Here is a 14290-nt window from a genome sequence, read left to right on the forward strand (position 1 = left end):
CTAGTTTATAATATAATATATATAATTCTGAAATGAGCCTTTCTGCATAATGACTACATTTACAGTGTTTACAAAATATCATAAATTAATAGCCAAGTAATTACAACCAAATTTAATTATCTAACAAGTAGGCCTACTTCTCTACATGTATTAATCACACACAGTTTGACCTTATGTGTAGATATCAAATGTAAAAAACTGAGACAAACAAATTATTCATGCCTTTATTATATTTTAAAGTTGCATGTCAGACATCCACAAAGAAAGAGGAGGAAGTCAAAAGCTCTGTGTCAGTTGATTTTACAGTTCTTTCTCTTCCCACGGGTCATGGGGATCAGTAAGGATGGTCACGGACATACTCCATGATGTGTTTCAGACCCAGCCAGGTCTCGGAGGCGGTGGGGATGATCTGATTGGCTGGCAGGATGAAACCATAGCGACCAGTGTCCCTCAGCTCAAAGGCGAAAGAGTACTTGATGCCCATATTGTAACTCCAGTCAATGCTGCCGCCGCTGGCTTGGTCTGAGAGGAGAGGAAGAGGCCATGCAGGACATGATGGTGGCAGTTCTACTAACCAGGGCCTTTTTTAAGGCTTTTTGACACAACATTTGAGTTTCAAGAATCAAATAATATATATCAACTGGTATTCAGTGTGTTGCCTAAACACATCAAATGAAAATGACTTTGTCAAAGAAGTATGATACATAATATATGTTAAGCAGGACATTATAAGTCGGAAAATAAACTCATTAGTGCTCTCTGGTGGACAGCCAGTGAAACTGTTTCGGGAATGACTGGTACATCTGTCATCTGATTTCTTCTTACTTGTTGGCAGACTCATGTATTTATCTACAATAATAAACCAATGTGGTCTGATGTATCAGTAGCTACTAGTAGCTAGAATCAGGAAAAATACCACTTATGGTGTTTGAGAGGAATTGCAATTAATCAATGTATTTATTTATTATGCCCACTACATATATACTATAGTTTTTTGTAGCTGTATGAGTTCATTATTATTTGTCATAATAACTGTGTAACTTTGATGTAACCAGTTTGGGAACAGGATTTTGGCTTCCCACAAATAAATTAACATGATCCACTATTCATATCAATTTCAAATATATAAATTGAATATAATAATATAAAATACTGTATATTACTCATTTTGCACGCCAAAACAACAAGGCAGTGAATAGAAAGTGGAGTGAAAGTTATATAAATGTGAAAAGCAATAAAAAAAAAAGTGTCTCTAAAACAAATGAATAATCGTGATAAATAATTGTGATTTTAACATGGATGAAACATAATCTTGGTTATTATTTTGGCCATAGTCAAGCTAATTTGAGAGGCTGTGATGTTGCTTAGACAAAAAAAGTAAAAAAAAAAAAAAAAAAGGTTACTTACAGATGATCTTGCAGATGCTTCCAACCTTGTATTTGGTGCCATGGAGGGATGTAAGTTTCTGCATCGCTGCTCTGCCAACAGAGTCCTACAGGGAACAGACAAAATGACACAATACCAGAGTTACAGTCAGTGGTGCACCAAGTATTCAGATTCTTGAAGTAAAAGCAGCGAGAAGAAGCACCTTGACAATACAATGTGAGAGTCCTGCCTTCAAAACTTTCTAAATATTATCAGCAAAGTAAAAGTATTCACTGTGCAGTGAAGTGACGGAAATATGATGTTTCTGGATAAATAGTACTGCTTTATTAAAGTGTATGTTGCACCCACTGCTGTAGGTGTTTTTTCAGTTCTGGGAAGTTTAATCTACAGCATTGCACCATGTTCTATAATATCACCATATATAGGACGCATCTCTACCCTGTGAGAACTACACATTGTAAAAAAAGAACAATGTGCGCTCAGAAAAACAGCCCTGTTTTCAGCTTTGTGACAATATATATTCCAACTTTTTAAATACTCTATTTAACTTAAGAAGTAGGAGAGTTTTCTCAACCCATAAAGGAACACTTCATCCTTTAGATACGTGGTTTTCACTGGACAGGAAGGGCATGAAAATCTGCTCTGTAAAAGTAACTAAAGCCGTCAGATGAATACAGAGAAGTAAAAAGTGCAGTATTTACCTCTGAGATGTAACACATTAGAAGCAGAAAGTTGAATAAAATGGAAATAGTTAAAGTACAAGTACTTTAAAAACCGAACACTGCTTCGGTGCACAATTATTGATGCAGACGTGGATATATTGAGGAAAAAGACCATATTTTCCACTCTTGTCGAGGCTTTAAACATCCCACTACAGTTTCTAGTAAATCTATTTCATTTATATAGCCTAATACCACAAATTTGCCTCGGCGGGCTTTGTTTCATTTGGGAACTGTAGGTCCATGAGGCCGTTTCTCACAGTTAATATGCACCAACGCTTAGAGCAATATTGCTGCAAAGGAGGACTCTCGGCTGAGGCGAGGGAGATCATTTGTCATACAGTATGTAGTAGTGATGACTTTATAATTGGTGAATTCATCAATCCTGGAACAAATCTTTTTTTTTTTTTTTTTTTTTTTGCAATAAAACTTTAAATAGATAAGAAATTGCAACCTCAAGTTATACATCTGCAAAAGTAGGCTGCAGTCAAAAGGAGGGTTATTGCTTTTTTAAATAATCTTATTGAATGTTATTGAAGAATAACAGAGGCAGATGTTTTCAGATCAGGTTATGATCAAATGTAGCTGCCTCTCTGTGTTGTTTCTCCTGTTTGAGAACGGCTTAGTTTCAGCCGGCGTTCACAGCTGTGACGTTTCATTTGCCACGTGCCTCCTCACAGATTAGTCCCTTACCAGCTCGGGCTGATGGGGCACGTTGTTGCAGTTGTAGCCGTAGGGGTACATGAGCAGCTGGGAGTAGGCGTGGACGGAGATGAAGGACTTGAAGTTGCCGTGACTCTTGATCAGGTTCACCACGTTCTTCACCTCGATCTCGGAGTGAGCTGAGGGGCCGTGGTAGGAATCAGAGCAGGGGTTCCTGCTGGCCCCGGGGCCTGGATGAAGAGGACAAAGAGAAACACTGCTAACCTGCAGTCCAATGGAAGGGAGGGCTCACTGAATCCCACAGTACATCACATGGACTGCTGGATGATGATGAATGCTGCATCCACTCAGTGGCTGCCAGTTTATTACCTATCTACAACGTATGCATTTCAATGGCAAAATACTAATTTTGATACACTAGTAGAAGTGATTTTAATATTTGTACTTATTCAATTTTGACCAAAATATTATAAACACTGCTGATTATATAATCATTAATTATAATTATAATGAAGCTCCACAAAAAGGCAGCCTGCAACATGACTGTAAAGTTAAATCAATGCCTCTTAACTGTGAAACTTCCCCAGCTGATTATTGCCATTAAGACATTATAACTTTTCTGAAATGTTATGTTTAAATATTAATTAATCAGAAATCTGAACGTTGGATAAAGCAGGTTCTAAATTAATTTTGTTGAAATATTAGACAAGATTTTCACACAGGGAAGTTTGGATATCTCAAAATATAAATCAGAAAATACTCTCAACAGCCATGTTTTTAGGGAAAAAAGTAATGTAAATCAGGCTATGTATGATTTATGAATAAACCCCTTCAGAATAGTAATGAAACTGGCATTTAGAGATACGTTTCATACTTTTTGCAAGACACTTAATAAATAAGGTAAATATTTTCACTAAAGATATCATCATGAAAGTTGATCTTTTTTTTTTTTGTCAGTTTTGTGAAATGTTATGTTTAATTATGCAAATGAGGCATTATGGAATAGTAACTATTGGTGAATTTAGCAGAAATCTACAGATGCAAATAGACAAAGTTGTAAAATAAACACCTATATCTAAATAGCCCAAAAATCTCAAAAATAAGTTTTTGCCTGGTGTCTCGCTTCAATTTAAAACCTACACACATATACAACCACTTACCAAAGTGAGCATGATTGTTCAAACTATAATTCTATACTGACCACCAAAGCCTGCGTCCCAGTTCCTGTTGGGGTCGACTCCACGGCACCTGGAGCCTGGGTTCTTGGATCGGGTCTTACGCCACATACGGTCCTGTATCACACAGGTGTGTCAGTCCAGCACACAACTACATCATCGGCATGTTTGTCTGAGGATCTAAATATCCCCCCTTACGTGTAGCAACATGACAATATGTGTCGTTTATGAAAAACAGGCGTTAAATGTAATAAAGGGATGAAGGTGACTCACGTTGGAGTGTGTGTAAGCGTAGCCGTCGGGGTTGGCCAGCAGCAGCATGTAGATGTCCATGGTGTTCAGAAGGGAGGTCAGGGAGGCGTCGCTACCAAAGTCTGTGGCAATCTAAGAACGAGGAGGGAATCTTATATAATATATATATAATATAATATAATATAATAAAACACAAAGAAAATATTATTTACAAGAAAACAAGGCATCAAACACATTTGTCAAGTCTAGAAACCAGGATTAAAGGTGCATTATTATATAGTAAGCATCTTTTCTCAGCACTGATTTCTTGTCAACGTCCACATCATTATAAAATATATTTAGCATCAGCGCTGCAACTAAAGATTATTTTCAATATCTATCAATCTGCTGATTAGTCGTTGTATTCATCATTTTGAGAGATGATAGAGAAAGGGAACACATTTAGGTTCCTTGTTTTGTCCAACCAACAGTTAAAAACTAAAACAAATGTTCAATGTATTTGTTGTATAATGTATAAGTTAACGTATTAACAGTTACTTGTTTAATTCAAACACTTCTAAGATCTAACTCATTTGGGTTCAGCCTATCACTCAGTCGCTCCGATCTGGTCGCCATGCTGCACCTTGTTGGCGGTCCACACTCCGGTAGCCTGAGACACCCACTCCCTGGAGTGGATCCCCGTGTCCATCCAGATGGCAGGACGCTTGTTTCCTCCAGTGCTGAACTGTAAGACAGTGTCAGCGGGATCAAAGGAGAACTCACGGCGTTATAAAAAGGCTGAAGAGACATATAGGTGTGATGTGTACGAGGCATGTCCCACCTTGAGCACGTACATGGGCCTGTTCTCATATGATTTCCCAATCTCCTGCTTGGTGACCAGGTGAGGGTACTGAGCCACCAGAGTGTCCATCCAGCTGTAGATCTGTACGGGACACCAGTCGCAATAGAAATGTGGAGTGTTTGATAGGAAAGAGAAATAGTTGAGGTGCGGTAATTAACAATCAACTGTATTAACATTAGATGCTGCAGAAAAGAAATCCAACTTCTGATAACAATTATGAATAAAAATGTATCTTTCTGGCCTATTTCATCATTTGTCATGCTCATGTCTTGTTTCCCTGTGACTTGACTTGATGTAAGACTGATTCCATGATGTATTTTTTTATTATCTGTATTTGGTTACCTTGGTGATCTGAATTAATCTCATGCCCTCCTTTTTCCCCAAATAATTGGCTGTTCAACTAACGGACATAATAAATAAATGTGTAGGCCTATGTTTCTGTGTGAAATGGCAGATAATCTTCAATGTTGTCTTCACATTATGAATCTGTGTACTAACTCAAGTACAAATTACAATCTTTAGGTACCTGTATTTTACAATCTATTTTATGGTACTTTATACTTCTACTCTAAAATATTCAATATTAATACAAAATATAAATATACCACCTTCACCAGCTGCAACATGTACACATTAGTGCATCAATAATTATTTTCCATTCAAAATGGCCTATTATGCATCATAAGTCTTTTAACTTCCGGTACTTAAAGTATATTTGTCTGTTTATACTTTTGTACTGTACTTGTCTTTTTATTTCAATTATGTATTTTGTAAACTTATAATTTTCCTTTTACTGAAGTAAGAGATACACTGTGGTGTTGTACTTAAATCATTAAAGTACTTCTTCCTTCACTGTCTATTTGTCATCCATCAATATTTTGGCAAAGGATCTAAGATTGATATGAAGCTCAGGTGAGTGTTTGTGTTGGGTCTTCCTAAGAAACTTACGTGTGTGTGTGTGTGTGTGTGTGTGTGTTTATAAAGCCTACTGTCTCCAGACGATGATAAGCTCCGAAGTTGAAGCTCCTCCCGCTGCGCTCCTTCATCTGGTTCTCCACCATCTCTGCTTTCTCGTCATCGAGAAGCTCCTGAATGTGACACGTGAGAGAGTTTCTTTCTCCAACTCCCCGACCAGGGACACTGGGACACTTCAGATCAGATCACATACCTGAAGGTCGTCTATGATGACGGAGTAGGGGACGCTGTGAGCATCGAGGTACTCCGTCACAGCGCTCAAGCTGGAGCGGGGCACTCGGATGTCGATGGGGAGCTCAGTGGAGGCCGGGTGGAGCCAGAAGTCCAGCTGGGGTCAGACATGACAAATCACACACCGGACTTTCATTCTTTCATTAGAGGCACATGACAGGATTCAACATTTAATACAAATTAATATTGTACATAATACCTTATAATAATAAATAATATAAATAATGAATATTATAATAAAATGTCATGACCATTTCTGATTACTCTTACAGGCAATAATAATAATTGTACAATACATTCTACAATAATTCAACAATACTGCACATTTCAAGATAATATATATAAAATATTCTCATTTAGTTCTAATTTTACTCCCTGCATTTATATTCAACACACTTATCCTATTTTCAGCATGTGTTTATATATGTGCTTGATGCATGATGATCTGTTATTTTAAGTCCTTATATTCTCTACATAACTTGTGGTATATATTGAGGCACTATGTCCATAATCATAAACATATGACATATTATCTGATTTCTATATTTCTTTATGTTTTTATATACAGTAAGAGCAACTGTAATGACGTTATCTTCTGTCTTCTGACCAAGCAGCATGACTATGGGCAGATTCATTTGATAGAGAGTTTGTTGCATCTTTACCACTTGAATCTGTACATTCAAAATGAAGTCTAGAGTTTATATTTACAAAAATGAAATCACTGTCAAATATTAGTGTTTTGATCCTGTGTTTACTTTATTAAGATGCACTTCACCTTGCTTTGAAGGATAGTTATGATTATTAATATAAATACATTGAGGATGACACCCAGATTTGTTCTAAACAACCAGATGTGTGACTTTGTTGTTGTTTTGTTGTTGACTGGGAGAAAAGAGCGTGTACTCTGTAGCTGTGCAAATAAAGTTACTTTATCATGGAACTCCGAATCTCCAAAACCCACATTGAGTTATTACAGAGGATCAAATACCTCAAAACATGTCTCCGTATCATAATGGTCCTCATTTGTATATATATATATATATATATATATATCCAAAGTGCTTTATACATTTATACATACATACATTCACACATTCACACACCGACGGCGGAATCAACCACGCAGGGCAACAGCCAGCTCGTCAGGAGCAATTAGGGTGAGGTGTCTTGCTCAGGGACACCAGGCACTCAGCTAGGAGAAGCCGGGGATCGAACCAGCAATCTTGCGGTTACCAGTCAACCCGCTCTACCTCCTGAGCTAACCCCCCCGTCAAACAAAACCATGAACCTAATCAGACTCCGGGTCAACAGACATCTTCTCAAGTTAGAAACGGTTGTAAAATATATCCAAGACATTCATTTATTGATAATTATATATTGTGGATTCTTTGTATGCATAAACTCTCTATAGTGGATTATTTCAAATTGAACTTGGTTTGCCTGATTCAATCTGGGAGGCTCATGAGAAACTGTTTGGCACAAGCAGCTGAGAGAACCTGAGGCGTTTGTACTGCAGTGTGTGTGTGCGTGTGTGTGTGTGTGTGTGTGTACCTCCAACTCCTCTTGCTTCTCCAGGTCCTGCAGGAGTTGAATCTGTTCCTCAGAGTCCACATTGACCCTGATGACCTGATCTCTGGATGGAGAAAATCATTTCACAGTCTGAGCATCATAATGTTTGTTTGAGGTTTTTGAGTCGATGCGATTCTTCAAGGCCATGAGCTGCGAGTATAGGAGATTTGATCCACTGCTTACCAATGTAAAAAGAGACCCAGACCCACGAGTCCCACTCCGATCCCTTTAACACAAATCTAATCGTGATTTCATCTTTCCCTAAACAAAAAGCCCATTTACTGCCCATTGAATGCAAATGAACTTTTTCAACTTGGATGTTTATTTGACATGCTGATTATAAGGCACCCAAGGGAGGGGAACAACGCACCTAATCGAGTCTCTAAATACTTTTATTTAATAACTAAGACCCCATGTTCTTTTCCTAGACTAAATGGCACAGAGGTAATGGGCTCTGAAAGTGCCTGCTTGGAATTTGATTGTCCACATTAAGTTTATTCTGGTTTAATGGCTATTTTCTTTTTGTGAGCAAATGTAATTTAGAATTCCAGAAACACCCTTAAATGTTTAACTGTGTTCAACTTGTGAGGAAGCAGCTGCAAAGGTTTTGCTCTGCATCGTAGAAACGTTGGGTTTATTATCTTCCTGACTGATGGAGGTGGTTGTTATGCCTTTTATTGTATCACCAACATGTTGGTATACTTGAAGCAGAAAAAGGGTCATTGCTGAGTAGGTTTCCAGGTGCTTTGCTGCATAACGGTCACAATAAACAAAATAAGAGTCGAGGGAAATGCAAAGAAAACACGCACGGCAAAAGTCAAGAATCATAAATACATAATAATGCAAAAGTATAACAAAACTATTACAAAACCCGTCTGCAGAGGAACTGAACCCCCTGGCCAGCTCTAAATGTCACCGTCTAATATAAGAATATGAATGACTTCAGTCAAACACAAAGCTATGAATTTCAATGTGAGAGCTGAGAAAGCAGAATAAAACCACGGTGATGCATCTCTTCCTGCAGTGTGCACACGCGATCTTACCCGATGAAGAGCCTTTCGGCGTTGGCCGCAGCCACGAGCACCACCAGCAGCCAGAAGCCTCTCATCTCGTCTGTCCAGGGGCCACAAGCGTGTCAGGGCCTCGGTTTCTCAGGTCTCTTAATACCATCAGGTCACAGGTGGTCTGTTCGCACAGGGGAGCGTTACCTCACTCCTGATAATCACATAAGGACCGCTGGCTGGAAAAAGTGCTATTTGGAGTGAAAACTAATGAGTAAGCATTGTTTTATGTGCCCAGCTGCAGATAGTGGTCCTTTCCCTTGATACTCACTAGTCAACCATCAGTGGTGGAAGAAAAGTGCAGATCATTTATTAAAGTAAAAGTCCTAACACCGCACTGTGAAGAGACTATTATGTATGATGTTTCTGGATTAATATTACTGCTGCCTTCATATGTATGTTATTTTACTGCTGTAGATGTTTCTACTCGTTCTATAATGAAGCAACCATGCATCTCTAGTCAACTTTTTATGAGCTCAGAAAGGCATTTTCCAGCTGAACCAAGGAGCTTTTTGAATACTTTATTGAGCTTAAGAATGGAGAGGGTTTTCTCAACACAAAAAAGGAACACTTTATCCCCCCAAATAAATCTAATACATAATTAGGAAATAGCCAAATTAGATTCCACTGGAAAGGAAAAGACAAACTGTAATCTTAAAATAGTAAAGCTGTCAGCCAAATGTAGTGGAGTAAAACATTCCATATTCGTCTCTATGGTGTAGTGGAGTAGAAATATGAAGTTGCATGATATGGAAATACTCAAGTAAAGATCAAGCATCCCGTTGAAAGAAGACTTAAAATGCAAACATGGAACGTTTATGTGGGTCATCTATGCTTTACGCTTCACTTTGCCAGAAACTGTCGCCAGATACAGACACAGAGCTACCTGTATACTTATCACAGGTCAATAAAGAAGCGTTTTATGGAAGTCATTTATTCCCTCATCCTGGGAAAGATGAACCGGTGCAGAACAGTTGTGTTTTAGATTTTTGTTTCCTTGGATGTGAACCTTCATTCACCTCCTGGGATAAAACTCTCCAGTCACAGACATCAACTTTGTAAAGCGACACATCCTTTTTTTCACCTTCTGAAATATGAAATGATCTGGTTGATCAAAGATTGTAACACTCACTAACAACTAACAATTGTCTACACAAGAACACATGAATACATTCATTTAGCCAGAATAAAAACTGTAAATCATGTAAATTAGAAGAGTCATTCCAGAGACTCAGGATCACCTGGTGGATCAAAGGAGATTTAACACGGCCGCCAAAGAATGTCTTCCTTAGTAGATTTATATCTGTAGTACACCTGCGTACATAGTATACATATACACATATAGTACTTGATAAAGTATTAAACATGAACATGTGCAAACAGTTTTGTGTTCTGATATTTAACTTGTGGTGTTTTATTTAATAATTGATTTTTGTGGTATATTAGTTTACTGTTTAATGTAGGTTTTATATCCCATTATGCTGATTATGCATATGTATTTTATGAATGTGTAATGTAGTTTCAGCATGTTAATCATTGATATCATTTTGTGCTGATTATGTTGTTGCTCATGTATAAGACCAACTAGGGACAAGAAATGAAAACTCTCTGTACATCAGTTGCATTCGTTGTATTGGAACTATGTTAAACCGTATCGTCTCTATTTAATTACAATTCTATTCTATTCTTATAACATGCATACAACAAATTTGAGATGTATTTAACAAACAAATCTTTGAAATGACTGGTTAACATATTCAAAAGTGTGGAAAAGGCAGTATTAATGATCGGGAGCGTTCATTTATACACACATTTGTAGTTGATCAAACTGAGAGCCAACGTCAGTGTCTGATCTCACTGATTCTCCTGTACCTGGTTCAGGTCAGGTCCCAACATCCAGTGGAAAGTCTGAAGATAGAAGAGTGGAGGATGTCATATAGCAGCGGGTTGTAGACTGAGTTGTTCAGCCGTCACATACACAGAAGGTGTAACGCTCAAGAGTCCACGTGTAGTAAATCACCCTCGGATTCAAGAAACACTCGCAAGTGTCCGGAGTAGCCAGTAGATGGCAGTGCACTACCAAACTTCCATAACAGTGATAACAGAGCCTGTTTATAGCTACAGTGAGTGACAGGTTGGAATTATCCACAATCTTAAATGACATCACAGAGTGAGTTCCCCCTGTTATGTCCTTGGTGAGTACGAGTGAGTGGGGAAGCACTTATAAAAGTATACATCATACCACTACAGCTGATACGATTGGTCAACTGATTTGTTGCCAAGCAGAAATTGAATCAGCAACTATTATTATATTATATATATATTGATAACTCATTTATTGATTTGATATCGTTTTTCCAGCAAGAATATCAAACAGTTTCTGTCCCAGCGTCTTAAATATGTGTATTTGACTTCTTTTCCCCGTTATATTTCATTGTTAAGTGAATGTCTTTGGATTTTGGACAAAACAAGATGTTTAAAAACATCTCCTTGGGTAAATTTGATGAGTAATAGAGAAAATATTAATAGGAAGATTAATCAACAATGATAATTCTTGCTGGCTGTATACTTGCTGGCCCTATATGATATCATTAAATAGAATTACAGCTGAAGTATATATTTCTTAATATAGAATTAAGAACTAAATGACAGACGAGTAATTTACACAGCATATTAAACTTGAACTCCCAGTAATCCACCAAGTGGAGGTATATCATGTGGTATATCAAGCGATTATTACACCAACTCATTGCACTTGATAATCTAATCTAATCTAATCATCTGTGTAATTCTTCCTGATATTAGAATAAGCATCACACAGCCTCTCAGCTGTGTGATGCAGCAACCTTCCCCTGCTCTCAGAATTAATAAAAGGAGGGTTTAAACATGTCACTTTTCTTCCTTTTCACTCCTAAACAATCCCAGGAGACAAAGTGGGAAGGGTGGGGGTTGAGTCAAGCTCAGGCTTTCCATCTTTCCACTGTGAAAATTATTTATTGCTATTCCTGCTCTGTGTATCTAAAAGTTTAATATCGCCATGAAAAGTGGCTTTACATGCAAATGTGGATGTTGTAGAGTGTTTTTTTTTTGCCTCCCCTGTCACTCGCCTCTAAAAGCTATATGAACAAGCCTCCCCGATTAGCTTGATCCGCATGACTTCCTCTGCTACACTATAAATAGATCCATTTACATTGCATTTCATGGCTGAGCTCCCTCTCAATATTTCAAAGGCCTGCCAGTAAATTGACCATTAATCATTTATCGCCCACATCTTCATCTCATTTTGTCACATAGATGCCTCGATATAACAAAGCATTTGCCACAACACTTTTTTTTTTAAATCTGCATTTTCTGTCTATAAAAATTGCTGCACGAGAGGGAAAAGATGATTTGATGGTGAGTGATGGGAGTTTGTGAGCAGCCATGCTTGTTAGTCACCTGAGCCCGTCTCACTCATGATTCCTGTCTATCCAGGTCACCTGTGACTTCCTGTTGTAAGGATCTTTGCTCTCATTCCATTACACTGTTAGATATCAGCCATATATGATTCTCAATGTGTTCATTTATTACGCTTTGTCTGATGCACCAACCTTCCTTCATCCTGAGAATCAGTTTTAATAGTGTGCTGAAGACATATTGGGTCTCATTCACTGTACTGCCTGAATGTTTTATGGCCAGATGTGGGATTCATTAGTATTGTCTTACCTGAATTGCTAGCTAACGCTGCAAACAGATTAGAACTGCCTCGTTGGTGGCAAACGAACAAACGAGGAAGGCGGGTTGTCTCCATGTGAACACAAACTGCATTCATTTTAAACAGCTTTAATAGTGTAATCATATTTACACCTTTAATTTAATGCATTGGCCAAATTGCTGATTACTTGGCCACTTGGGACCGAAATACTCAACAAGCTGAAAATAATCACATATGTACCTCCAACATTAGGGGTTTTGGCTAACTTGTTAGGCAAGCAGCTGCTTACTGAACATTTTCATCTATTTGAAGTCATGATTCTGGCAAGTATATAAATATATACTCTGCTTTTAGCTCTGTTTTTGGTCTCCACCAGGGTTTTTTGCTTTTGTGATTGAGTTTGGTCCAGTCTGAAGTGAGTGTGTGGACAGACTCAGGTCTCAGTTTTAGGCCCACACAGAACTCGTGCCTCCTTTCAAAGTATACACTCATATTTGATTTATTAATATGAAAAAGATTTAATATTATTAAATGAGACTTCAGTGCTAAAAAAAAAAGAAGACTCAATATTTGTAAACAGCAGCAAATGTTTCTAGAAACTACAGAAATTGAATCTCCTCTCCTCCCCTTTTTTCTTTGTGCTGGTTTGTTGATGCTTTGTTGGAAACAGAACCACGTCTTCTCCATGTTTTCCATTTGACTCTTGATGGAGCCGTACATCTGCGTGACATCACAGATGCCGAGGCCGGACAGGCTTGTTTCTCACACATGACAAAGAACAGAGAATGTTTTAATGGTGAAAATCTGCATTTTTTTCTGCTCTAATATTGTTACTTCTGCATACTCAAGATGACTTGCGTCACCGAAGACAAACTCATTACCTCTCCCTTGTTGTCTATCATCTGAGCTAATAGCGAGCTGTCCCTCGGCTGTTTAACGCTGCCAATGATTCCAGCATGCTTCAGCAAAAACAGCCAAACTGCTTTACAGAAATCCCAGCAACACCCCTCCCATTAAAACCTTCTAAATCTGACTTGAATTCCTTTTTTTAGCGTAACACAGGATTGGATGATGGAATAATTCATTCTGGGTCTGACGCCACAATATTAGACCATGCCTCGAGATTTAGTTATTACGTAACAGTCTAAGAAAAGACCAGAACAGCCCAGGAAGGCCTCAGCTCGTGTAAAAATAGAATGGCAAGCACAAAACGATCCAGTTATATTTAGCAACCCCCTCCCGTCCACTGCTAAGAATAGCAGGGGAGATGTTTCATATTCATCCGAAGACTCTGCCTCATACTTGCCAGAATGTTTCTATCCCTGTACTTTCTGAGTCGAGTGGACAGACGCTGACTTCTGCAGGGTTGGTGTATGTTTGTGTGCTGGCTGCAGGCTTTTGGAGGTGCATGTCATCAAAATTTTACAGGCTATTCCTTATTCCATAACTCATTGCTGCCTATTGCCGTGTGCATGTATCCCGCAGTTGATGAGCTTGTAAGGGGGAGCAAGGGAAATAAAACTGGCCGAAACAGCAGCTCAGAGACTCAAGTAGCTCCCCATATCGACTTGAGTGATATTAGATTCATGCTGAGCTTGTTCAAGTCTGCTTTATTGCTTTCAAGTCTCGGTGCTCAATGAAGGTGGTCGCTGTAGTGAGAAAAGCTGGAGAGTGATATCCTTAGGTGTATTTTTCTTTCCTGTGTCAAGATGAAGCAGGGCCTG

General features: G+C 38.3%; 1 protein-coding gene across 1 annotated transcript; it reads right to left on the reverse strand.

Moving 5' to 3' along the window:
• Nucleotides 1-326: 326 nt before the first annotated feature.
• On the reverse strand, nucleotides 327-8946 carry cpa4 (carboxypeptidase A4). The gene is made up of 11 exons (XM_084017299.1): nucleotides 8855-8946; nucleotides 7794-7875; nucleotides 6205-6339; nucleotides 6026-6124; nucleotides 5016-5117; nucleotides 4818-4919; nucleotides 4217-4327; nucleotides 3970-4060; nucleotides 2799-2998; nucleotides 1408-1492; nucleotides 327-522 (listed from the first exon to the last, which is right to left on the reverse strand). The coding sequence occupies exons 1-11, from the start codon at nucleotides 8917-8919 to the stop codon at nucleotides 335-337; spliced, it is 1260 nt and encodes a 419-aa protein (XP_083873425.1). The 5' UTR covers nucleotides 8920-8946; the 3' UTR covers nucleotides 327-334.
• Nucleotides 8947-14290: the final 5344 nt, after the last annotated feature.

This window comes from Eutrigla gurnardus (genome assembly GCF_963514095.1).
Source record: "Eutrigla gurnardus genome assembly, chromosome: 9".
In the NCBI taxonomy this organism is placed as follows: domain Eukaryota; kingdom Metazoa; phylum Chordata; class Actinopteri; order Perciformes; family Triglidae; genus Eutrigla; species Eutrigla gurnardus.